The following is a 25734-nucleotide window of genomic DNA, read 5'->3' as shown; positions in this document are numbered from 1 at the left end:
TTTTTTTTTCCGTTTTTCGTTTTATTTGTTTTGTCAAATATGTTCCATTGGTTTGTTAGGGGGCCAGGATGAAACCTTATTTTAACAAGCAATATTATGCTTTATTCTTTTATGCTTCATTCTTATTCATAATTAATGCTTGATGTATATTTTCTATGATAGATTTTTCTGTAATGAGTCTTAAGCACTGTATGGGCTATGTAGTCTGTAATCAAAATACCTTGTAACCTTTGTAACAGAACTCTAACAAACTCATGTAACTTTCCATGCTATAAGATTACATTTCCTGTTATAATGCCCTTGTAGTGTTAGAACATCTTCCTGCATTCCTGCATACCACAATTCCCTTGATCCTTGCCAGACTAGCAATAAGAGAAATCAACATCTTAATGAGATAAGAGGGAAAGGGAAAATATCTCTTCAGACATTCAGGCAACATTTTTGCACACCCTGGGTACATTCTGACTTTAGGTCAAGGGAACATGGGGTCACAACGGATATTTACATATAACTAATGGTTGGAGTTAATTGGCATTTTTAGTCCAATTAGAAGTAGGATCCAAACTTGGGATTCAGGGAACCAATAAGGGAATGTTTTGCTTTATTGCTCTTTGTGTAAAACCCTATAAAATACCTATGCAATTCCTAATCAAGGCTGTTCTCTGCTTTTAAGACGAAGAGTCCGGCTGTACTTTCTAATAAAGATTGGCTTTAGTATCAGCTGTGCGTTTTGCCCGTTGCCGGAGATACCGAACTTTAATTTCAAAGGTAACAGGTTCCAACCAACTAATAAAAGCTACTTCTTCACACAACTCATCCCGCCTCTTTCCTTCCTCCCAGGGTTCAGGTAGGGAAGGGGTGGGGCAGGGAAGAAAAACTGAATTTGGAATTTCCCAGTTACAGGAAGTGCAGTTACTTGTAACTAGTTACTTCATCTCTCCCTCCAGTTCAGGTAGGGAGTAGAATAGGGAGTAGAAAAGCAAGAGGCCAGAACGAGGAAGTTCCCAGTTACAGGAAGTGCAGTTACTTGTAACTAGTTACTTCATCCCTTTGGGAGAAATCCGTGCAGGATGTCGCCTGGGGGGGGAGGAGCTGAATGGAGCCTCAGGAGAAGGCTTGTCCGGGAGGAAACGGCCAAGGGGAGAGGACGGGGCAGAAAGAACGGCCCGAGAGAGAGAGAGAGAAGGGAGGAGGGAAAAAGAAGGCACTCCCAAGGAAAGAGCGGAGGAGAAAAGGCGCGACAGGCAGAGGAAAGTCGCAGGACAGCGGAAGGAGTGGCCAGGGGACTCTTAAAAGTGGGACACGGCGGGGGAAGGCCTCACTCCAGCCGCTCCCACCGGCTCTCGGCTTTCTCGAAGGAGGAGGAGGAAGAGGGAGCGGGAAGAAAGAGAGAGATAAAGTATAAAAGGGATAAAGAGGGGGGAAACCCTCGCCACAGGTGAGAAGTCCCTTGGAAAGCAGGGAAAGAGAGAGTCTCGCTCCCTAGAGCGGCTCCAGAGAGGAAGGAGCGCAACGCTCATCTCCTTCCGCGCGCCAACACAGCCTCGCCTCTTCGCGTTCCGAGGGGGGGTCTGGTCAGTGTTTAGGGGGAGAAAGGAAGGGAAGGGGGGCGGAGGGGCCTCGAACTTTCCATGGAAAGAGGAATCCTAGGAGAAAGACGCTTAGAGTCCTTCTCTCTAAAACCTCCATCAGGGATCTCCATTCATTCATTCATCCTTCCTTTTTCACGCCTTTGCACTAAGAGGGGGGTCGGGAGGGAAGCCATGACAATCAAGTCGGTGATAAGAAAAGTTCCAGCATTCAAATAAACTTGGTATATTTATGCCGTCAAGTGTCATCGACTTATAGCCATCCTACTGGGTGGGTTTTTTTTTTTGTCTCCCAGTTCTGTGATATGTCCCAAAGAGTGACTGGCCATTGTCAACCCCTAATAAGTATATTCATGGCAGAGATAACAAATATCTCTGCTAGAGTCCTCAGAAAGGCAGAAAATGGAACAGACCCTTTGGAAGGACTTGCATGTCTCCTTCCGGGGAGAAAATCAGGCAAGAGGGCGGGGGGATATTGAAGTGCTGGATTGCTCAGGGATTTGGGTCTTTGCCTGAAGGTCCGAAGGATAGGAGTTTGATTCCCTACTGGGTCTCCTTAACAAGGGCTGGGTTCGATCATCCATAACGTACCTAACGGTTATGCAGTTCTAAGATTATTAAGTCATGTCTTCAGTCTTCATCTTGTTCTCTAGACATTTACTGGGAACAATAATACTGGAAATCTCAGAAGGGAAACCTCAGAAGATTTCTGGTTACTATATTTCAACAAGAGTCACTGTTAGAGCTTTCTGAAAAAAAGAAACACAAAAAATTAATAAAATTATGAAGTTGGAAGGGGCCTCAAATCAGGTTCTCCTTTTGGAAAAGAAGATCCTTCTAGTTAACTCACAACTGCCACCACCCCTTACATATTTTAGATGCTAAGTTCTCTCCATAGTAAGTAGAGAAGGCCAAACTGTAATATCACCAGGAGGTTCCCAAAATAAATCCAAGAGTATTCCTTATGAACTGGTAGAATGAGTGTTAATTCATTTTGTATTTGAAGAGCAGCAGAAGACAAGAGAAGGAGTTGGTGGAGCCAAAATAATCTTACCATCCCTATGTCTGGATTGGAGGTATAGTGATTGTAAAATCGGTTTAGATATGGAGAGGAAGGTTGTGAGGCTGAGCTCTCTCCCTCTGATAGATTATTCTACCCTTCTCTCTACTAATTGCTAACTTTGCATCTGTTTCCATCTGTAAAATAAGGAAGAGTCAGATACACGCAGAGATCTGTCCTAGGAAGGAGAAGTAAAAGTCATGGAAGGGAAGAAGATCATATTAAAGATGACATTATTAGATTCAATACACAGAGATATGCACAACTGCTAGTGTCCTTCCTCCTTGAATATTCTTGTTTTTCTTATAGGCAGAATCTTGTAGCTGTCATAGATGTGGTTCTTCGCCAGTTACAATCCTTCCTGCTGATTTCCTATCAAGAAACAAACTGGCAGGAGAAAAGAGAGTGGAAAACTTGAGATTAAAAAAATGGAAGAGCCTGAATCCACTCGTGTTGAAGCAGAAACAGGATGTCTTCTTCCAAATCAGCCTGGGAGCAGTGGGGCCATCCGGGAGATAACAATGCAAAATGATCTGAGCAGAGGCACGGATTGTTCAGATGTGCCCCGCCTGCTCTTCAGGAAGTTTTCCTACCAGGATGGCAAAGGGCCCCGGGATGTTTGCAGCCGACTCCACGTGCTTTGTCATCAGTGGCTCAAACCTGAAAGGCATACAAAGATTCAGATCGTGGACCTGGTGATCCTGGAGCAGTTCCTGGCTGTCCTTCCCCCAGAGATGGAGAGCTGGGTCCGAGAGTGTGGGGCAGAGTCCACTTCCCAGCCAGTGGCCCTGGCCGAGGGTTTCCTCCTGAGCCAGGCAGAGGAGGAGAAGAATCAGGAAGCAGAGCAGGTGAGAGACTGTTTCACTGCCTTTCACACCGATAATTCCGGGGGGCAGTAAATGTGTGGGATGCCCCAAAATACCCCCACCAGCTGCCCTGGTAGAATTTCCAATCACTTCAGACAGGGTGAGGTGCTGATGATAAAAGTTTAGAATTTTTAGCTATTCAAATTGCTCTTTCTGCTTTCAGATGAAGACAGTGTCAGGCAAGGCAGCCAGTGGATTTTCTGAGACAGAGGAAGCTCAAAAGAAGGAAGTGTCATTGAAGGGTGATGAAAGAGCCACTGCCCTGGGTAAAGACCAGCAAGGTCTCTCTTCCGGATGGCCACTTTTTTAAAACTTGTGTTCAACCTGCCTGAAATTCTTGGCCTCCTTAAAGGAGCCACTGGAAGCAGCTGCTTTTCCTCTACGTTTTTCAACCATTAAGACTTCTACAGGTATCCCGGCGAACGTTTTGAAGTACAGTGGTGCCTCGCACAACGATTGCTTCATACAACGATGAATTCACACAGCAATGGGTTTTTCTGAGGAATTTCCCCCATCGTTTAACGATGTTCTCTATGGGGGAATTTCACTTAACGATGTCCCTTTTTGCTCATATAAAAGTTTCCTAAAATGTTTAAAACCTGTTTTAAATGCTTGGATTCCATAGTGCACCTTGTGAAACATGTGCAAACTTAATTTGGTTTTGTTCTGAGTCTTCATTAATTTTTGGTGATTTTTTTGTTTTCCCCATTTAAATCAATTGAATGGACAGTTCAATGCATTTAAATAGGGAAAACAAAAAATCACCAAAAATTAAGGATGACTCAGAACAACACCAAATTAAGTTTGCATAGGGTTCAGGAGGTGGGCTAACGATTGTAAGCATTTAAAACCTGTTCCAAACATTGTAAGACACTTAAAAATGAGCGAAAAGGGACATCGGAAAGGACTTCAAAAGCACTGAAGCCGGCTTACCGTCCAATGCATTCCAATGAGAGAAAATTCAAGCATTTAAAACCTGTTCCAAACATTGTAAGGCACTTTTACAGGAGCGAAAAAGGACTTCACAAAGCCATTGAAATGTATTGAGTCGGCTTCAATACATTCCAATGGAGGAAACATTGTTTCACTCAGCGATGTTTCCTATGGGTTTTTTCACTTAAAGACGGCAATCCGTTCCAATTGGAATGGATTAACCGGTTTTCAATGCATTCCTATGGGAAATGGTGTTTCACAGAACGATGTTTCACACAACGTTCATTTTTTTGGAACCAATTAACATCATTGTGTGAGGCACCACTGTATAGTGGAGAGTTCGACAATATGGAGATGACTTTTCTTTTCTTAAAAGTTCTTGGTTGGTAGCAAAATCATCCATTTTTTGTTTCCCTTTTGAAAAGCAGAAGTGGAAATTGCTGGTGACTCTGAAGGCCTGATGTGTTCCTCAGAAAGTACAGGAGCCTGGAAAATAGCCTCTGGAATATTAAACCTTGCCAAACTCTCTCAGGTCATCTGAGAAGGAGAGCAGCTTTTCCTTGAAGACCTCTGGTAGCCTCATAGGGAGTTGGTCCAATGTTCATTCAAAATATTGTTCCCTGGCTAGGCCAGAAGGCCATTGGATTAAGGATGGGCATTTTGCAGTTGTCTCCTGGAGGAGACGAATATGAAGCTCGCCATCACAGGCGGCCTGTCCAATTGGACCTTCCCCCCCCCCCCAGAACCTGACCAGCCTAGCATGTGCAGCTGTTACTGCACACACCACACCAATTGCGGAAATCGCCTGGCTGGGGCTTCCCCGCCTCCCTGCAGTGCTGACCAATCTTGCGAGGAGGCGGGATGACAAGCCTCCCTGCTCATCTGCTGATTGGTCAACGATGCAGGGAGGCGAGGAAGCTACTTTTGAGACTGGCACAGCACGAAGTATATTCGTTGTGCCCCAAGTGGTAAGTGGACTCCCGGTTTGCGGGAAGGGTTCCATTCGGACTGGCCACCTGTGGCGGCGAGCTTTGTCTCTCCCAGGAGACAACCGTGCAAAGTTCTCATCCCTACATTAGGTCTAGCCCTGTTTCTCTGCGAAAAGCATGGAAAAACCTTCTGCCCACTTCAGTGTGATTAATATGTGCACAACTGATGGTTTCCTTTCTGTAACCTCTGTCTGTTATTATATGATTTATTTAAATCATAAGTATCCCTGCTGACTGGTGTTTTGATCCAGAAACAGATTTGCCAAGTGCTAGGTATCTGTGGACCCAGAATTTAGGATTTTGATTCCCCACTTGGTGTGCCAGACAACGATCCCGCCTGTGTAGCCTTGGGCAAGCTGCAGAGTCCCAGGATGTGGCCAGAAGAAGACACAGTTAAATCACTTCTGTGTCTATTTTATACTCAGAGAGCACTGGAAGATTTCAGAGCATGTTATCATTGCTATCAGTCGTAAAGTATTTCCTTGGCTTCCCTCACAGGTGATGAAAGGATCCCAAGTCTTTCTTCAAGACCTTCCCCTGATGGAAGCGAAATGACCGCCCTGAAGCCAGATCCGGTAGGAAAAGATAACCATAGAGTCATAGAATAATGGAGTTGGGCCATTTGAGTCCAACCCCCTTGACCTTGAGAGACCTCCAAGAGGGTGGGAAGGTTCTCTTGGTCTCCTGGGTCTGAAAGAGTTCCGGCTTGTTCAGATCGAGGCTCATGTCGTCCAGATTCCTGCTTCCCACAGAGTCTCAACAGATATCTTTGGGGAGCTCATATTAGCTGCAGGAGCGGGACTGGAGCAACCTGAGTCGGGGAATCACCTCTCAGGCTGTCCATCTCAGAGATGCAGAACGAAAGGAAAAGGAATCAGGAGGGAGAAGGGAAGAAGCAAACACACCACTGGTTCTCTCAAATCACATTGTTCTTTTCTCAGAACTAGAAATACTTTCTGAAGTGGGAGGAAATGAGGATGTCGTGTTTCAGGCGAGCCCATGGGATGGCCCTCCTTCCAATCACTTCCTCTGTTACTGCTTCAGGGAATAAGGTGTTCTCGGAAAACAACACAGGATTATGATGGAGCTTAAAGGAGCGGGCTTGTCCATGGGAATATCCCTGCTTCTTCTTTTTTTGCCCATCCTGAGGTTATAGAAAAAAAGTGATTTTGCTTGTCCATCCTTCAGCATCATTGAATGAGTTCTGAGTTTAGGTATGAGGGAGAGAACAATAAAAATCTCACCCTGCCCATCTGTTTTATTACGCTATACCTAATTTCATGCACTTCTATAATGTTAATTTCTTTTTAAAAGAAATCGATCAACTTAAATATTGTCATCATTCCACACAAGGAAGTTCATCCAGGCCCACAATCTTGCTTCCTTTCCTTCACTTTTACAAAATAATTTTGGTGATGATACTCATACGCTCAGTGTGGAATTACTAATAGAGATTGGAACAAATAAAAAGACGAATCATGATTTTCTTCAAAATCACAAACTGGTCAAAAATTGGTCATGTGTAGGCATCCTTCAGTCTCGAGAGACTATGGTAACGTGCTCTGTATGGAGGTCTTGGAACAGTTTCTTGTGTGGTTGAAAAGGCCAATTCGAGGGTGACAATCTCTTCCACATTGAAGACAAATACAATCTGTCCCCTGTCCAGCTCCCTGGTTTTGCTTGTTTCGGGACTGCCTCTTTGCCTCGCCTGCTGTACAAGTGTCTCTTCAAATTGGGAGAGGCCATGATGCACCGCCTGCCTCCAGGCTGAACACTCAGACGTCAAGGTTTCCCATCTGTTGAAGTCTATTCCTAAGGCCTTCAGATCCCGCTTGCAGATATCCTTGTATCGCAGCTGTGGTCTCCCTCGGGGGCGGCTTCCCTGCACTAATTCATACAGGAGATCTTTTGGAATCCGACCATCAGCCATTCTCAAGACATGCCCAAGCCAACGTAGACGGCGCTGTTTCAATAATGAATACATGCTGAAAATTCCAGCTCATTCTAGGACTACTCTGTTTAGAACTTTGTCCTGCCAGGTGATACCAAAAATGCGTCCAAGGCAACGCATATGGAAGGTGTTCAGCTTCCTCTCCTGCCATGCACAAAGGGTCCAGGACTCGCTGCAGTATAGGAGTGTGCTCAGGACACAGGCTCTATAGACCTTGATTTTGGTGTATGCCGTCAACTTCTTATTAAGCCATACTCTCTTTGTGAGTCTAGAGAACATGGTAGCTGCTTTCCCAATGCGTTTATCCAGCTCGATATCTAGGGAGAGAGTGTCAGAGATTGTTGAGCCAAGATACACAAATTCATGAACAACCTCCAGTTCTTGCATGGAGATAGTAATAGAGGGAGGTGAGTCCACGCCCTGGCTCATGACTTGTGTTTTCTTCAGGCTGATAGTCCAAAGTCTTGGCAGGCCTTGCTAAAACGATTTATGAGTTGTTGGAGGTCTTCAGCAGAGTGGGCAACAATGGCTGCATCATCGGCAAAGAGGAAGTCCCGCATGCATTTCAGTTGGACTTTGGTCTTCGCTCTCAATCTAGTGAGATTAAAGAGCTTTCCCTCTGATCTCATCCGGAGATAGACACCTTCTGTTGCAGTTCCAAAGGCCTGCTTCAGCATGACAGCAAAAAAGATCCCAAACAGGGTCGGCGCAAGGACACAGCCTTGTTTTACTCCACTTCGGATGACAAAGGGATCTGATGTTGAGCCATCAAAAACTACAATGCCCTTCATTTCCTCATGAAAGGACCTGTTGATAGTAAGGAGTTGAGGTGGACATCCAATCTTGGGAAGTATTTTGAAACGTCCGTCCCTGCTAACCAAGTCAAAGGCCTTTGTGAGATCTATGAAGGCCACAAAGAGTGGCTGTCGTTCCCTGCATTTCTCCTGCAACTGTCTGAGGGAAAATACCATGTCGGTGGTGGATCTATTAGCTCGAAAACCACACTGTGATTCTGGATAGACTCTGTCTGCAAGCACCTGGAGTCTCTTCAGCACAACACGGGCCAGCAGCTTCCCTACAACGCTGAGAAGAGAGCTACCACAGTAGTTATTGCAGTCGCCCCTGTCGCCTTTGTTCTTATACAATGTGATGATATTTGCATCCTTCATGTCCTTTGGTACTCCACCTTCTCTCCAGCAAAGACAAAAGACTTCATACAGCTCAGTGGTGATGATCTCTTTACAGCACTTCAAAACTTCTACAGGGGTCCTTTCCAGGTGCCTTGCCAGAGGCAAGGGAATCCAAGGCCGCTTTTATTTCTGCTAAAGTTGGTTCACTGTCCAGCTCTTCCAAGACAGGCAGGCACTCAATGTTATTTCATGTGTCTTCCTTTACTACATTCTCTCTAAAATATAGCTCAGAGTAGTGCTGCACCCAACGTTCCAAAAATTGGTCACTTCATATTTATTTATTTATTTATTCATTCATTCATTCATTCAATTTATATCCCGCTGTGGCTTTCATCCTCGCGCCCCTTGCTTGACCGTCAAAACTCAGAGCACATGAAGGCAAACGAATCTCCTCTTTTACACTGCTGCCACCAGGTCATCACTAAATCACCATTACTTCAGGAAGTTACTGGTACGCTCAGTGTGGAATTACTAATAGAGATTGGAACAAATAAAAAAACAAATCATGATTTTCTTCAAAATCACCAACTCGTCAAAAATCGGTGCCTGGTTCAAAACTACGCCAGCTGCCTCTGTCACTTTCCTGGGGGGACCCAATATGTGGGTACATAACCTTGGACCTCTGAAACCCAAACTCCACCAAACTTTGAGGGCCAATATAGAAGAGCCGGGGGAGAAAAATCCCTTCAGTGTTGTCTCTTCATGCATGGGGAGGCACTTTATAGTGTTTTAAAGGACAGATGAATCCATAAATCAATTCATCAGGAGAAACATCGTAAATTTATGATTCGTCAACCTTGATTAATTATGAACTGTGACGAATCACTATTTTGTCAATTTGTGCCCATTGTTACTCAATAACAGTGTTTTACACAACTCTTCCCCTGTTACTGATTTTCAGTTTCTTTTTTAATGCTCCTGCATGTGGAATTTCCTGTGACTGCCATTGTGGGAGCTTGAGATTCTGCAGTGGAGCCCATCGTCCCCTTGACTATGTTGGACTTCTGCTAACTCATCTGTGAACAGTAACTGATTCTTTTTTTCTAATTTTAGGTTCTAGTGACTTTTGAGGAGGTGGCCGTGCATTTCACAGAGGAGGAGCAGGCCCTGATGGATCCAGGCCAGAAGGCTCTGCACGGGGAGGTCATGGAGGAGAATTATAGGATGGTGCTCTCTCTGCGTAAGTGAAAATACAGGATATTGTAATGAAAGGATCCACTGACCACTCCCAACGCTATTTGCTCCTTGAATCCTCTAGGGAGAAGCCAACAAAATTGCAAGTTTATCGCTTTGGATAAAAATACATATTTCTGAGGTTTTTTTATTTAGTATTTTCAGACAGAAGATAATCTCTTAGATAATCCCTAAGCGTGATCCTGTGCCCACAGTTTATCTCTCCTGGATTATTCCATACCATTCCCAAACTAATTTCCATGGCTTATTATCATGATTCCATACGGCCCCTGTTTGTTTCACCAAACCAAGGAGCTCATGTTACGTGCCCCTCAGCTGCCACCAGTTGATTTCATCAACAATACCTGTTATTAATGATAGATGATTTTATATATTTATGATTTTATATATTTTTATACTGTTTTGTTTTATTTTGTAAGCTGCCCTGAGTAGACATGTTCTAGAGGGGCGGGGTAAAAATCAAATAAATAAATAAAATAAATATAAATAGATGTCCAGACCCTATGTCATTTTAAAAGAACCAAATAGAAATAGTTTATTGATACAGGTGCTGACAGAATAAGCAATATTGTTAACTCTTAAACAAACAGTCTTCTTTATCCACCCTCAACCACCATTCTCCCACCCAAACTCCAAAATTCTCTCAACTCTCTAACGCTCTAATTCTCTGTCTCAAAAACCCATCTAAACCTTATCCATGTCTATCTAAACTACTACTCCTCGTGAGTCTCTTATACCTTGTGACTGCTCCCCTCCAGCACTCCCATTGGTCTATGCAAATACAATAGCAATATTCATGATCTGGGCGAACACCACAATTATTTTTCTTAAACTGGATGTAGGATTTGCTAGTCCAAATAGGGGTGTTTGACCTAAAGGACTTATTCCCACTGGAGGAGAAGCCTTCCCCTCTACTTCCTGCCTCAGGCCAAAATGGCAGCTCCCTCCACTGGCTTCTTTTTCTTTCTCATTCTAATGGAGGATACTTTCCGAAATTGAGGGCATCTTCCTCTAAGATCATGTGTCTCTGTTTATACTTACAGGCAATCGGAAAGAGAGTGATAAGAAGAATGAACAGAGGAGAAGGAAAATGAGAGAGAAACAAAAATGGAGAAAGAAATGTTTTATCCCTCATGACATAGGTCCAGGGACTGAAAGGTGTCACACCAGAAAGGGAAAAATTAAATTTCCCCATGAAGAACAAAGTGTACCTAGAAGACCAAGGCTGAGCTTAGCTACAAGAGTTTGTGAACAGAAGGCACAATTTCAGTGCACCGAATCTGGAAAGAATTTCAAGCAGCAGCTGCAATTCATTGAACATCAAAAGACCCACATGGGAAAGAAACCATATGAATGTTCAGGCTGTGGAAAGCGTTTCAGTCGAAAGCATCATCTTTCTAGGCATGAGAGAATCCACACAGGAGAGAAACCGTATAAATGCTCAGACTCTGGAAAAAGTTTCAATCAGAAGCATCATCTTTCTAGGCACCAGAGTACCCATACAGGAGAGAAACCTTATAAATGCTCAGACTACGGAAAGAGTTTCAATCAGAAGTATCATCTTTCTAGGCATCTGAGAACCTACACAGGAGAGAAACCTTATACATACTCAGACTGTGGAAAGAGTTTCAATCGGAACCATCAGCTTTCTAGGCATCAGAGAATCCACGCAGGAGAGAAACCTTATAAATGCTCAGAGTGTGAGAAATGCTTTACTCAAAGTAATAAACTAGTCATCCATCAAAGAATCCACAGAGGAGAGAAACCATATGAATGCTCAGACTGTGGAAAGCGTTTCAATCAGAAGTATCATCTTTCTAGGCATGAGAGAATCCATACAGGAGAGAAACCGTATAAATGCTCAGACTGTGGAAAGAGTTTCAATCAGGAGCATCATCTTTCTAGGCATGAGAGAATCCATACAGGAGAGAAACCGTATAAATGCTCAGACTGTGGAAAGAGTTTCAATCAGGAGCATCATCTTTCTAGGCATGAGAGAACCCACACAGGAGAGAAACCTTATAAATGCTCAGAGTGTGAGAAATGCTTTACTCAAAAGATTGAACTAGTCATCCATCAAAGAACCCACACAGGAGAAAAACCATACAAGTGCTCAGACTGTGGTAAGGGCTTAAAGTCGAGAAGTAAACTTGTTACTCATCAAGGAATTCACACAGGAGAAAAACCCTATAAATGCTCAGAATGTGGAGAGAGCTTTGGTCGGAAGGATACCCTTACTACCCATCATAGAATCCATATAGGAGAGAAACCGTATAAATAGTCAGACTGTGGAAAGAGTTTCATTCGGAAGCATCGGCTTTCTAGCCATCAGAGAACCCACACAGAAGAGAAACCTTATAAATGCTCTGAATGTGAAAAGAGTTTGAATTTGAAGCAGAATCTTTCCAGGCGTGAGAGAATCCATACAGGAGAGAAACCTTATAAATGCTCTGAATGTGAGTTTTTCTGCTCATCGGCTTAAGGGGGAAATGTTCTAGCCGTCCCCTACTGTAAAACACCTCCAAGGCCAAACACGGATGTTTATTGAAAAACAAAGGTGATTTTCAGCAATTTTCATTTGTATCCAGTCCGTAGTAGGGATAAGGGCTTGGATTTCACCCCCAAACTTTGACCAATGCTTTTCTAGAGCTTGACTGTGTAAGAAGGTTCGTCCCTTCCCTCAGGCGGCCCCTCCATTTCGGCGGGAAATATTAAAGGCTGAGTCTTTATAACTTTAACAGTAGAAACTTTATTCTCTCCAACTCCCTCCAGCACATCCTTGAACGATTCAAACGGTTTCAAACTGGGCAACAAGCCCGAATCAACATTGTTTAAACTGTGGTTAAAGTCCCAGGGTGTCAACGGCGCTGGACCCCATGAGGCCCCTTGGGCTCCTGATGAGGGGGTGGGAGGCTCCTGATGGCACAGATTGTCCCACAACATCGGTGTCTAATCCACCCCCTCTCGTCAGGACCCTCATCAAACAGCTCGGTCTTCCACTCACACTCTCTTCGCAATTCCTCCTCTCTCGATGCCACGATCACGTTCCACTCTTTCACGGCGACATACAGAGAAGTCCCTTTAACCACATGAGGATCGGGCAAAAGGCCGCCCACTTTTAAGTTTGGGAAATCCTTGATAAGCCCTTGGGTGCGGACCCTTTCAAAAACCCTTCGTCTTTCCTCTCGCTTCTTCCTCTCGTACGCCTCCACCACCGAACTGAACTACACCACCCCCTCCTTGTCCTTATACTGCTCCTCAACTGTCACCCTAGACTCCTCCCACTCCCCTTCAGCTAAGCATACCTCTACCTTCCCCTCCCCCTCTTCCGCTGTCATCTCCTTTCCCTTTTCTTCTCCACTTTCACTGCTACGTGGTTGATCCTTTTCTCCGTCATTGCTTTCCACTTTCCTTTCTGCGGACGGCACACTTCTATCCTCTACACCTTCACACGCCCCCCCAGAGGAGTGGGCCGTCCGCTCTTCATCACCGCGCTCTTTCCCTTCTCCCTGTCGCGAAAAATAATCAGCATTAGCGTGATTCATTCCCTTTTTATATCTCACATGAAACGCAAATGGTTGCAGACTTAGATACCAACGTGTTAACCTAGGATTTGCATCTTTCATTCTGTTTAACCATTGAAGTGGCGCATGATCAGTCACCAAAGTAAAGGGCGCCCCTAACAAGTAATATTTTAATGATAAAATGGCCCACTTTGCTGCCAATGCCTCCTTTTCAATGGTAGCATATTTTTGCTCTCTGGGACTCAGTTTCTTGCTTAGGTACATGACGGGATACTCCACCCCTTGCCTCTCTTGTGCCAAGACTGCTCCAATCCCCCTATCCGACGCATCCGTCTGCACTATGAATGGAATAGAAAAATCGGGCGCATATCTTTTAGGAAGGTCGTTGAGGATGGCCTTTAGCTTATCGAACGCCTCTTGCTCCTTCCTCCCCCATTTGACGTATTTGTTTAGTTTTTTCTTCGTAAGATCAGTTAGTGGAGCTGCGACTTCTGCAAAGTTAGGTACAAACTGCCTATAATACCCCGCCAATCCTAAAAATTGCTGCACTTCCCTTTTTGTTTTAGGAACATGCCAGTCAGATAATTTGTCTACCTTTTCTTCTGAGGGCTGTATCTCCCCTTTACTCACTACATGCCCCAAAAATTTCACCTTCTCTCTGGCCACTTTACATTTGGATGGATTAACTGTCAATCCAGCTTTTCTAAGTTCCCCCAAAACCTGTCTTATGTGTGACACGTGTTCTTCCCAACTTTTACTAAAAATCAAGATGTCATCAATATATGCTCCTGCGAAAGTGTTAACTGGCTCAAGTATCTTATCCATCAAACGCTGGAAAGTGGCTCCTGCTCCATGCAGTCCGAACGGCATTTTTTTGAATTGATACAGCCCCTTGGGTGTGACGAAGGCCGTTTTTTCCTTGTCTTCATCCCTCACCGGAATTTGCCAGTAACCTTTAGTAAGGTCCAACGAACTCAGGTAATCAGCGCCCCCTAGCCTTTCTAACAAATCTTCAATGTGCGGCATTGGATATGCGTCGAATTTCGATACCTCGTTAACTTTCCTGAAATCTATACATAATCTGACCTTTCCATCTGGTTTAGGAACTACCACCGGGTAACTCCTCCATGAGCTCCGCGAAGGTTCAATTACTCCCAAATGCAGCATCTCTTCCACTTCTTTATTGATTACTTCTTTCAAGTGGAAAGGCCAACTCCTACTCCCACTACGTACCACTACTCCGTCCCTTGTATTAATACAGTGTTACACCATTCCCGTGGTGCCCGGCTTTGGCGAGAACACATCTTTAAATTCCCTTTCCATCTTTCTTATTTGTTCCACTTGTTGGACGTCTAATCCTTCTCCTAATGGAATTTCTAATTGTTCCCCTTTGTATATGGAAGATTCTGGACCTAAGTCTTCCTCAATACTCTCTCCCCACAAAGCTTCTCTTTCATGCCATTCCTTTAGTAAGTTTACATGGTAAACTCCGGTCTTCTTCTTCTTCTTATCTGGGGTCCTTATTTCATAATCTACCTTTCCTACTTGCCTAATTACTTCATATGGGCCCTGCCAGTGCGCAAATAGCTTGGCATTTTCCGTGGGTAGCAATAACAAAACCTTTTGTCCTGTTTGGAAAGTTCTTGGTGATATTTTAGAGTCATATCTTCTTTTTTGCCCAGCCTGTGATTGTCCTAAATGTTCCTTAGCAATTTCTGCTACTTTCTTTAAATGTTCCCTCATCTCAAGGACATGTTGCACTGTGAGTTGGGAGTTATCTGACCCACTTTCCCATTTCTCCCTAATCAAATCCAATATTCCCCGAGGGTTCCATCCATACATCATTTCAAAGGGTGAAAACCCAGTAGAAGCTTGAGGTACTTCCCTCACTGCGAACATAAGCGGGGCCACCAGGAGATGCCATCATCTTGGTTTCTCCATCACTAGCTTCCGTAACATCCCCTTTAGCGTCTTGTTAAATCGCTCCACTAATCCATTGGTTTGGGGATGATATACTGAAGTATGTACTGGGTCTACATCTAACAATTTCCACATCTCCTTTAAAGTTAGGCTCATAAAGTTGCTGCCCTGATCCGTCAATATTTCTTTGGGAAACCCCAACCTAGTAAAAATTTGCATCAATTCTCTGGCGATGACTTTAGCTGTTGTCGATCTAAGAGGTACTGCTTCAGGATACCTCGTGGCATAGTCAATCAAGACTAAAATATGTGTATGCCCCCCAGCTGACTTCGTCAATGGCCCTACAATATCAATACCTATTCTATCAAAAGGATGATCTACCAGGGGCATTGGTACCAAAGGGGCCCCTGGCCTGGGTTTGGTCTGCATCATCTGGCACTCTCTACATGTTTTACAAAATTGTTGTATTTCTCCCTGCATCCCTGGCCACCAGAACCGTTTGGCTATCCGCGCTACCATCTTTTCTGCAGCTAGATGACCAGCGGTAGGTATATCATGAGCTATTGTTAATACATCCCTTCTCCATTTTGTAGGTACCACCAATTGTTTTTCTCCCTCACGATTCACTCGGTATAACAATCCTTCTTCCAATTCAAACCCATTCTCCCCCATTGGAACAGACCCCACGGGTTGGGCCTCTCCTAATACCTTCTGCAGTGTTTGGTCATCTTGTTGCCATAGCCTCATTTGTTCCCTAGAGGCCTCCTTCATGAAATCAGTTTCGATTTTGCTTGTTTCACATTCCCCTACCAATCCTTCTTTGTTTTTTAGCAAGTTACTCGCCCCTTCCCAATCACGTCCCAACAACATTTCTCTCGAAAGACCCGGCACAACCCCTACTTTCATTCGTCGACAATCGTTCCCTATCTGTACATTCACCCATGTGGTTGCATATTTCTTTGAATCTCCATGTATACATCGTACAGTTAAATCATCGGGTATTACGGTTCCCTCTAGATTGCGTACCAAAGTCTTGCTACACCCTGTGTCTATTAACGCTTTCTTTTCGTGTCCGTCCACCACCGCTATTACTTCCCAACCTTCCCTTTCCGACCCCATTATTCTGACCGGCTCGTTACTCTGTCCTACCCAAGAGCAGTCCAGTCCGGGACATTGCCTTTTCACGTGGCCGGGCCGGCCACATTCGAAACACACGGGCTTGCCATCCTTGCCCTCCTTCAGCCCCGTGCCCGGTTCGAACAAGCGGCTATTGTAGGTGATCGGGCGAACTGGCTTTGGGCGCATTGGCTCGGTTGTTTGCGGCTTCCCTCTGCCTATGGCCGAAAACGCGAACGGACCACGCGGCGTGCTGCTGCCTCCGGTCGCCATCTTGTCCTGTGGGCGTGTTCGTTCAGGAATCGTCCCGGCATGCTCTTTGGGTCCCTCCTCTGCCGCGCAATAATTTTCAATCAAGTGAACTGCCTCCTCTAATCGTTGGGGTCTGTTTCTTTGTACCCAGCTCCGCATGTTAGTGGATAAAGTAGTTATTAAATGCTCCATTACAATTGTCTCCACTATCTCATCTTTAGTCTTTTCTTCAGGTTTTAACCATCTAATTACATTGGCTTTCATACGCTGACTTATTGGGCGCGGATGCATGCCTGGCTTAAATTTCAGTTCTCGGAACTTCTTTCTGTATGCCTCCTCAGTCAAATTCAACGTTTGTAGGATGGCGCCTTTTACTGTCTCATATTCAGCTGCCTCCTGTGTAGATAAGGTGTCCACCACCTCTTGTAATACACCTGTAAGACACGGTATTAATATTAATGTCCACTGCTCCTTTGGCCACCCGGCTGCGGTGGCTACTCTTTCAAAGGTATGCAGATAGGCTTCTGGATCATCTGTGTTACTCATTTTTTGCATGCGAATCGGCGTAGGTCCTGCCACCCACGGATTTCTCATCTCCTTTGACTCATTTTTGTTCCTCTCTTCTCCCGTATTTAATTGTAATAGCTGGCGTGTTAATAACGTTTGTTGCTCTGCCAAGTTTTCTATTAATTTCGCCTGCCGTTGAATCGTTTGACGTAACTCCTTCATCTCTTCATTTCCCGCCACTGGGGCCGCCCCACGTTGGGCGCCACTGTAAGAAGGTTCGTCCCTTCCCTCAGGCGGCCCCTCCATTTCGGCGGGAAATATTAAAGGCTGAGTCTTTATAACTTTAACAGTAGAAACTTTATTATCTCCAACTCCCTCCAGCACATCCTTGAACGATTCAAACGGTTTCAAACTGGGCAACAAGCCTGAATCAACATTGTTTAAACTGTGGTTAAAGTCCCAGGGTGTCAACGGCGCTGGACCCCATGAGGCCCCTTGGGCTCCTGACGAGGGGGTTGGAGGCTCCTGATCGCACAGATTGTCCCACAACATCGGTGTCTAATCCACCCCCTCTCGTCAGGACCCTCATCAAACAGCTCGGTCTTCCACTCACGCTCTCTTCGCAATTCCTCCTCTCTCGATGCCACGATCACGTTCCACTCTTTCACGGCGACATACGGAGAAGTCCCTTTAACCACATGAGGATCGGGCAAAAGGCCGCCCACTTTTAAGTTTGGGAAATCCTTGATAAGCCCTTGGGTGCAGACCCTTTCAAAAGCCCTTCGTCTTTCCTCTCGCTTCTTCCTCTCGTACGCCTCCACCACCGAACTGAACTACACCACCCCCTCCTTGTCCTTATACTGCTCCTCAACTGTCACCCTAGACTCCTCCCACTCCCCTTCAGCTAAGCATACCTCTACCTTCCCCTCCCCCTCTTCCGCTGTCATCTCCTTTCCCTTTTCTTCTCCACTTTCACTGCTACGTGGTTGATCCTTTTCTCCGTCATTGCTTTCCACTTTCCTTTCTGCGGACGGCACACTTCTATCCTCTACACCTTCACAGACTGCCTTTTCCGGTTTCCCCTCTCTCCTAGCATTTTATGAATCTTGGACCCTGGTTTCACAATGATTCCTGGTCAACTTCCACCTGAGCACTCTGGAATAGCAAAAGTAAAGGCAATGAAGATACCAGAAGATACCAGAGATTATGCTGGGGCTTTGTGCCTCCAGAGCAAGCGTTGTGCTCGTGAGGAAGAAGAGGCTGCAGTATTCTGCAGCATGAGATGACTATACCAGATGTCAGATTCCCTGGGGGATCAATTGTGTGCCCTATTGGAAGGCCCACAGATTCAATCGTGCCATTTCCCAACAACATAACATCCAGCAACCTTGTCTCTTGGGGGGAACTTCATGTTTTCTTTTGCTCCTGAATTGCTTATTCAGAAAGGCTTGCTTATGTTCTGTTTACTTAAGTTCTACCCAAGGGAAAAAGCCCTGTGTTATTAAACCCGCCTTAGCATGATCATTTCCCCCCTTCTAGAGTGCATTATACTCTCTTTTCTTTACAGTGCTTTGTCTGCTTTGCATCCATACCAGAGACCTCCTGGGCTAGCGATGGGGCGGAAGTGTTTAGCACTTGAGTTTGTCTATCAACAATCCTGCAAAAATTCAATGTCTAAAATGTCAGCAATGGAAACAAATGAAATGCCAAAACACATTCTTGTCCCTCTCGGTTTTAGACGTCCTCAACTGGCAGCCGCTCTTCTCTCTCTCCTGTTCGTCAGACCTCTTTAGTGAGGAAGTGGTGGAGACTGAAGTGTAGGACATAAAGCATGCTATAGTTTGTCTTGAATGGTAGAAGTTTTTGGCTATCTCTGGCAGTGTTCCAGCTAGATGTAATTCACAAACAGGTTCCCAAAGATTGTGCAAAAATGCAGAGAAAGGTTTGTCACTTCTGCCAACAATGCTACTGTATGCTTGTAGACTGTTTGGATTATTGAAATTATTCAGTCTTACTCTGTGCCTAACAGACCACGGCTACTTTGCCCACCACCTGCATCCCTGCCTGGTCATGGGGCCATTTATGCCTCTGTCAGCCCTTCTGTCTTACTATTTTGTCTGAGAAAGTGGACTTGATCCAAGAAGCTCATGTTAAAAGGGAGGAATTCTTTAGCTGCCTTAGGTAGCCTATGGGACAACAAGCAGCATAAAAATAATATAAATAAAATAGGTGGAATAATTTTTGTTGTTTTTTCCGTTTTTGTTTTATTTGTTTTGTCAAATATGTTCCCACCAATTAATAAAAGCTACTTCTTCAAACAACTCATGCCACCTCTTTCCTTCCTTCCAGGGTTCAGGTAGGGAACGGGGGGGGGGGGGGGAGAAAAACTGAACTTGGAAGTTCCCAGTTACAGGAAGTGCAGTTACTTATAACTACAGTAGTTACTTCATCCCTTCTTTGGGAGAAATCCGTGCAGGATCTCGCCTGGGGGGGGGGGGAGCTGAATGGAGCCTCAGGAGAAGGCTTTCCTCCTCCTTGAGGATACGGCCAGGAAGAGAAAAGGGGGGCAGAAGGAGCGGCCTGAGAGCTATAGAGAGAGGGGGGAGGAGGGGAACGGAGGCCCTCCTGAGGAAAGACCGGAGGAAAAGAAAGCCACGCCAGGCAGAGGAAAGACGCAGGACAGCGGAAGGAGCGGCCGGGGGACTCTTAAGACTGGGACACAGGGCGGGGGAAGGCCTCACTCCAGGCGCTCCCACCGCCCTCCCCGGCTCTCGGCTTTGCCGACAGAGGAGGAGGAAGAGGGAAGCGACAGAGCGGGAAGCGAGAGAGAGATAAAATATAAAAGGGATAAGGGGGGGGGGGGTGAAACCCTCGCCACAGGCGAGAAGTCCCTTGGAAAGCAGGGAAAGAGAGTCTCGCTCCATAGAGCGGCTCCAGAGAGGAAGGAGTGCAACGTTCATCTCCTTCCCCCGCGCCAACACAGCCTCGCCTCTTCACGTTGCCACCCACCTCTGGAGGTGGAGCCGTTGCCACCGCCGCCCTTCTCTTTCCGAGGGGGGGGGTCTGGTCAATGTTTAGGGGAGAAAGGAAGGGAAGGGGGGCGGAGGGGCCTTGAACTTTCCATGGGGAGAGGCTGGGGATACTAGCAGAAAGACGCTTAGGGCCCTTTCTCTGCGAAACCCCCATCATTGATCTCAAATCAGGTTCTTCTTTTGGAAAACAAGGTCCTTCTTGCTAACTCAGAACTGCGTCCACCCATTACATATTTTAGATGCTGAGTTCTCCAGAGTATGTAGAGAAGGACAAGCTGTAATATCATCAGGAGGTTCCCAAAATAAATGCAAAAGTATTCCCTATGAACTGGTAGAATGAGTGTTAATTCAGTTCCTATTTGAAGAGCAGCAGAAGGCAAGAGAAGGAGTTGGGGGAGCCAAAATAATCTTACAGTCCCTATGGATTGGAGATATAGGGATTGTAAGATTGGCTTGGACATGGAGAGGAAGGTTGTGAGGTTGAGCTCTCTCCCTCTGAGAGATGATCCTAACCTCCTCTCTACTATTTGCTAACTTTGCACCTGTTTCCATCTGCAAAATAAGGAAAGTGTGAGGTTATGGCAGAGATCTGTCCTAGGAAGGAGAAGTAAAAGTCATAGAAGGGAAGAAGACCATGTTAAAGAGGACCGTTAGGTTCAATACTCAGAGATATGCACTACTGCTAGTGCCCTTCCTGACAGGGTGTTAGGGCAAACAAACCGATTAAATGAAAATAACTGATGTTGAAACCTGATGAATAGATGATGATACAACTGGCTAGACAAGAGGTTTCAAATAAAATTTCAACCTTGATCTCAAGAAGCACAGAACGGGTGAGAAGCAAAGATACGAAGGTGGGTCGTTAGCTGGCCGGGGTTTTCTCCCACCGCTTCGTCTTGGTTTTTTCTTTTCTCCTTTTCTCTTTCTCTCTTTTTATTTCTGTTACTATTTCCTGCTTCTTTTTATTTTGCCCATCCTTGAATCATTGAATGAATTCTGAGTTCAGGTATGAGGGAGAGAACAATAAAAATTTCACCCTGCCCATCTGTTTAATTATGCTATATCTAATTTCATGCACTTCTATCGTGTTAATTTCTTTTAAAATGAAATTGATCAACTTAAATCTTGTCATTATTCCACACAAGGAAGTTCCTCCAGGCCCACAATCTTGCTTCCTTTCCTTCACTTTTACAAAATAATTTTGGTGATCATACTCGTACGCTCAGTGTGGAATTACTAATAGAGATTGGAACAAATAAAAAAAACAAATCATGATTTTCAAAATCACCAACTCGTAAAAAATTGGTCAGTTCTGATTGATTGAATGATTGATTGACTGACTGACTGATTGATTGATTGATTGATTGATTGATTGATTGATTGATTGATTGATTGCTATCCCTCTGTGGCTTTCACCCTTGTGCCCCTTGCTTGACCGTCAAAACTCAGAGCACACGAAGGCAAACAATCCCCTCTTTTAGACTGCTGCAACCAGGTGATCACTAAATCACCATTACTTCAGGAAGATAAAGATTCAGGTCCACACTTCAAAGTCTTTTTGATAGAACGTTTCTTTATTGATTACAGAAATTGAAATTGATTCATGAGTGTCTTCTTTAGCTAAATTTATTATTAACAACAACCTTCTCTTTGATAATACACTCCTAACTCTAATCACTCCTCAGTTTCCCCCAAACTGCCCACTCTATCCTTCTTTTCCCTTCTCTCACTCTACTCCCAACTCCTCTGACTGACCATCTCTCTCAGGCTCTGCCTCTTATCATTTTTCTCAGCTCCGCCTCTGATCAACCTGAATATGCCTGAACAATTTAATATAACAAAACATGAACCCTTGACATATTAAAGGGAACCCTACACCCACCCATCTAGTCAATAGACTACTCTGGGCGTCAAGTATTGTAGTCTATTAATTCAATACGGAGAGCATTTTCCTGCAGCTGTTTCACACTTCTGCTCCTTGTTTTGACTCAGGAAGTTTGTGTTGCTGCGTGCTTAGTGAGTGAGTGAGTGAGTAAGTGTTTCTTTCCACAGTGACAGTAAAGCATTGCTTCTAATATATTGACATTTCTTTCATAATTTGAAAGATTAGGAATTTGGGGAGGGCTTTCTTAAACTGGCTACATTTTAGTTTGCAGGAGAGAAACTGAATTCTGTTCCCTCTCTCTCCTACGTCTCGATTCGTTGTGGCTCGTTTCTGCCACTATGCCACCAAGGGAAGGAAAAAAACCTGCCTGCCTACCTGAGTGTCGCACCCCGATAATCCAGGGGGAGGAAGAAGAAACCCACTCACCAGCCAGTCACCCCACCCCTCGAACACCCCCCAAAGCCACATAAATTCTAAACGTGCCTGATGGGAAACCAAACGACTTCAATGCCATCTGTCTCTGTGCCTGGTGGCAGATCAAAGTCCCTCCATGCCACCCACATCTGTGCCTGGTTGAAAACTTCGCCAGCTGGCTCTGTCACTTTCCTGGGGGGACCCAATATGTGGGTACATAATTTGGACCTCCGAAACCCAAACTCCACAAAACCTGGAGGGCCTATATATAAGTTCGGGGAGAAAAATCCCTTCAGTGTTGTTGTCTCTTCATGCATGGGGAGGCACTTTATAGTGTTTTAAAGGGAAAATGAATCCATAATTCGATTCATCCGGAGAAACATCGTAAATTTGTGATTCGTCAAGCTTGATTAATTATAAACTGTGAGGAATCATCATTTTTTTTATTTGTGCCCATTGCTACTTAATAACAGTGTTTTACAGAGCTGTTCCCTATTAGTGATTTTCAGTTTCTTTTTTAATGCTCCTGCATGTGGAATTTCCTGTGACTGCCGTTTAGGGAGATTGAGATTCTGCAGTGGAGCCCATCGTCCCCTTGACTATGTTGGACTTCTGCTAACTCATCTGTGAACAGTAACTGATTCCTTTTATCTAATCTCAGGTTCTACTGACTTTTGAGGAGGTGACCGTGCATTTCACAGAGGAGGAGCGGGCCCTGATGGATCCAGGCCAGAAGGCTCTGCACAGGGAGGTCATGAAGGAGAATTATGGGATGGTGCTCTCTCTGCGTAAGTGAAAAAACAGGATATTGTAATGAGAGGATCCACTGACCACTCCCAACACTATTTCCTCCTTGAATCCTCTAGGGAGAAGCTAACAAAATTGCAAGTTTATCGCTTTGGATAAAAATACATATTTCTGAGTTTTTTTATTTAGCATTTTCAGACAGAAGATAATCTCTTAGATAATCCCTAAGCGTGATCCTGTGCCCACAGTTTATTCCTGGATTATTCCATACCATTGTTATGATTCAATACGGCCCCTATTTGTTTCACCAAACCAAGGAGCTCACGCTACGTGCCCCTCAGCTGCCACCAGTTGATTTCATCAACAATACCTATTATTAATGATAGATGTCCAGACCGTATGTCATTTTAAAAGAACCAAATAGAAATAGTTTCTTGATACACGTGTTGGCAGAATAAGCAATGTTGTTAACACTTAAACAAACATTCTTCGTTATCCACCCTCAACCACCATTCTCCCCCCCAACTCCAAAATTCTCTTAACGCTCTAAGTCTCTGTCTCAAAAACCCATCAAAACTTTATCGATGTTTATTTTAATTCCTCCTCATTAGTCTGTTATACCTTGTGACTTCGCCCATCCAACATTCCCATTGGTCTATACAAATACAATATCAATATTCATGACGTGGGAGAAAACCACAATTATTTTTCTTAAACTGGATGTAGGATTTGCTAGTCCAAATATGGGCATTTGGCCTAAAGGACTTATTCCTACTGTAGGAGCAGCCTTCCCCTCGTCTTCCTGCCTCAGGCAAAAATGGCAGCTCACTCCACTGGCTTCTTTTTCTTTCTCATTCTAATGGAGGATACTTTCCGAAATTGAGGGCATCTTCCTCTAAGATCATGTGTCTCTGTTTATACTTACAGGCGATTGGAAAAAGAGTGATAAGAAGAATGAACAGAGGAGAAGAAAAATGAGAGAGAAACAAAAATGGAGAGAGAAATATATTACCCCTAATGATGTAGGCCCAGGGACTGAAAGGTATCATACCAGAAAGGGAAAAATTAAATTTCCCCAGGGGGAACGAAGTGTAACTAGAAGACCAAGACTGAGTTTAGCTACAAGAGTTTGTGAACTGAAGGCACAATTTCAGTGCACCGAATCTGGAAAGAATTTCAAGCAGCACCTGCAATTCATTGAACATCAAAAGACCCACATAGGAGATAAACCATATGAATGCTCAGGCTGTGGAAAGAGCTTCAGTGATAGGAGTAACTTTGCTCGGCATGAGAGAATCCACACAGGAGAGAAACCGTATAAATGCTCAGAGTGTGAGAAATGCTTTACTCAAAGGAATGAACTAGTCATCCATCAAAGAATCCACATAGGACAGAAACCATACAAGTGCTCAGATTGTGGAAAGAGTGTCAGATGGAGGAATAGCTTTGCTTTACATCAGAGAACCCATGCAGAAGAGAAACCATACAAATGCTCAGACTGGAAAGAGGTTCAAGTGGAGAAATAAACTCGTTACTCATCAAAGAATCTACACAGGAGAAAAACCCTATAAATGCTCAGAATGTACAGAGAGGTTTGGTCGGAATGATAACCTTACTACCCATCATAGAATCCATAGAGGAGAGAAACCTTACAAATGCTCAGACTGTGGAAAGAATTTCAATCGGAAGCATCACCTTTCTAGCCATCAGAGAACCCACACAGAAGAGAAACCTTATAAATGCTCTGAATGTGAAAAGAGTTTGAATTTGAAGCAGAATCTTTCCAGGCATGAGAGAATCCACACAGGAGAGAAACCTTAGAAATGCTCAGAGTGTGAGAAATGCTTTACTCAAAGTAATAAACTAGTCATCCATCAAAGAATCCACAGAGGAGAGAAACCCTATAAATGCTCAGAATGCGAAGAGAGCTTTGGTTGGAAGGATATCCTTATTGCTCATCATAGAATCCATAGAGGAGAGAAATCGTATAAATGCTCAAACTGTGGAAAGAGTTTCAGTCGGAAGCAACAGCTTCCTGGCCATCAGAGAATCCACACAGGAGAGAAACCTTATAAAAGCTCAGTGTGAAAAATACATCACTATGGAGGTGACCCACTTCATGAACTAATCAGTATCTTAGCCAAGGGTGCTAAATGTGGTTGGCTATCTCTGGCAGTGTTCCAGCTAGATGTAATTCACAAACAGGTTCCCAAAGAAAGTGCAGAAATGCGGAGAAAGGTTTGTCACCTTCCATCTCACTCTTTTGTCTGAGGAAGTGGACTTGATCCAAGAAGCTCATGTTAAAAGGGAGGAATTCTTTGTTTCATCTGTTAATAGCCTTAGGGACAAAAGGCAGCATAGAAATAATATAAATAAAATAGGTGAAATCAGTTTTCTTGTTTTTTCCGTTTTTGTTTTATTTGTTTTGTCAAATGTGTTCCCACCAATTAATAAAAGCTACTTCTTCAAACAACTCATCCCACCTCTTTCCTTCCTTCCAGGGTTCAGGTAGGGAATGGGGTGGGGGGGGGAGAAAAAACTGAAGTTGTAAGTTCCCAGTTACAG

General features: G+C 44.4%; 1 protein-coding gene across 1 annotated transcript in view; it reads left to right on the top strand.

Moving 5' to 3' along the window:
• The window catches only part of LOC110071009 (uncharacterized), a 38248-nt gene extending 12606 nt beyond the window's left edge, over positions 1–25642 (top strand). The window contains 7 exon segments of the mRNA XM_078386815.1: positions 3018–3497; positions 3679–3796; positions 5936–6012; positions 9632–9758; positions 10816–20977; positions 23084–23210; positions 24097–25642. Coding sequence (XP_078242941.1) covers positions 3018–3497; positions 3679–3796; positions 5936–6012; positions 9632–9758; positions 10816–12254 — 2241 coding nt within the window. The 3' untranslated portion in view covers positions 12255–20977; positions 23084–23210; positions 24097–25642.
• Positions 25643–25734: the final 92 nt, after the last annotated feature.

This window comes from Pogona vitticeps, chromosome 2, assembly GCF_051106095.1.
Source record: "Pogona vitticeps strain Pit_001003342236 chromosome 2, PviZW2.1, whole genome shotgun sequence".
NCBI classification, from domain to species: domain Eukaryota; kingdom Metazoa; phylum Chordata; class Lepidosauria; order Squamata; family Agamidae; genus Pogona; species Pogona vitticeps.
The sequence above is the reverse complement of the archived record's forward strand: the minus strand, read 5'-3'. Positions and strand labels throughout refer to the sequence as shown.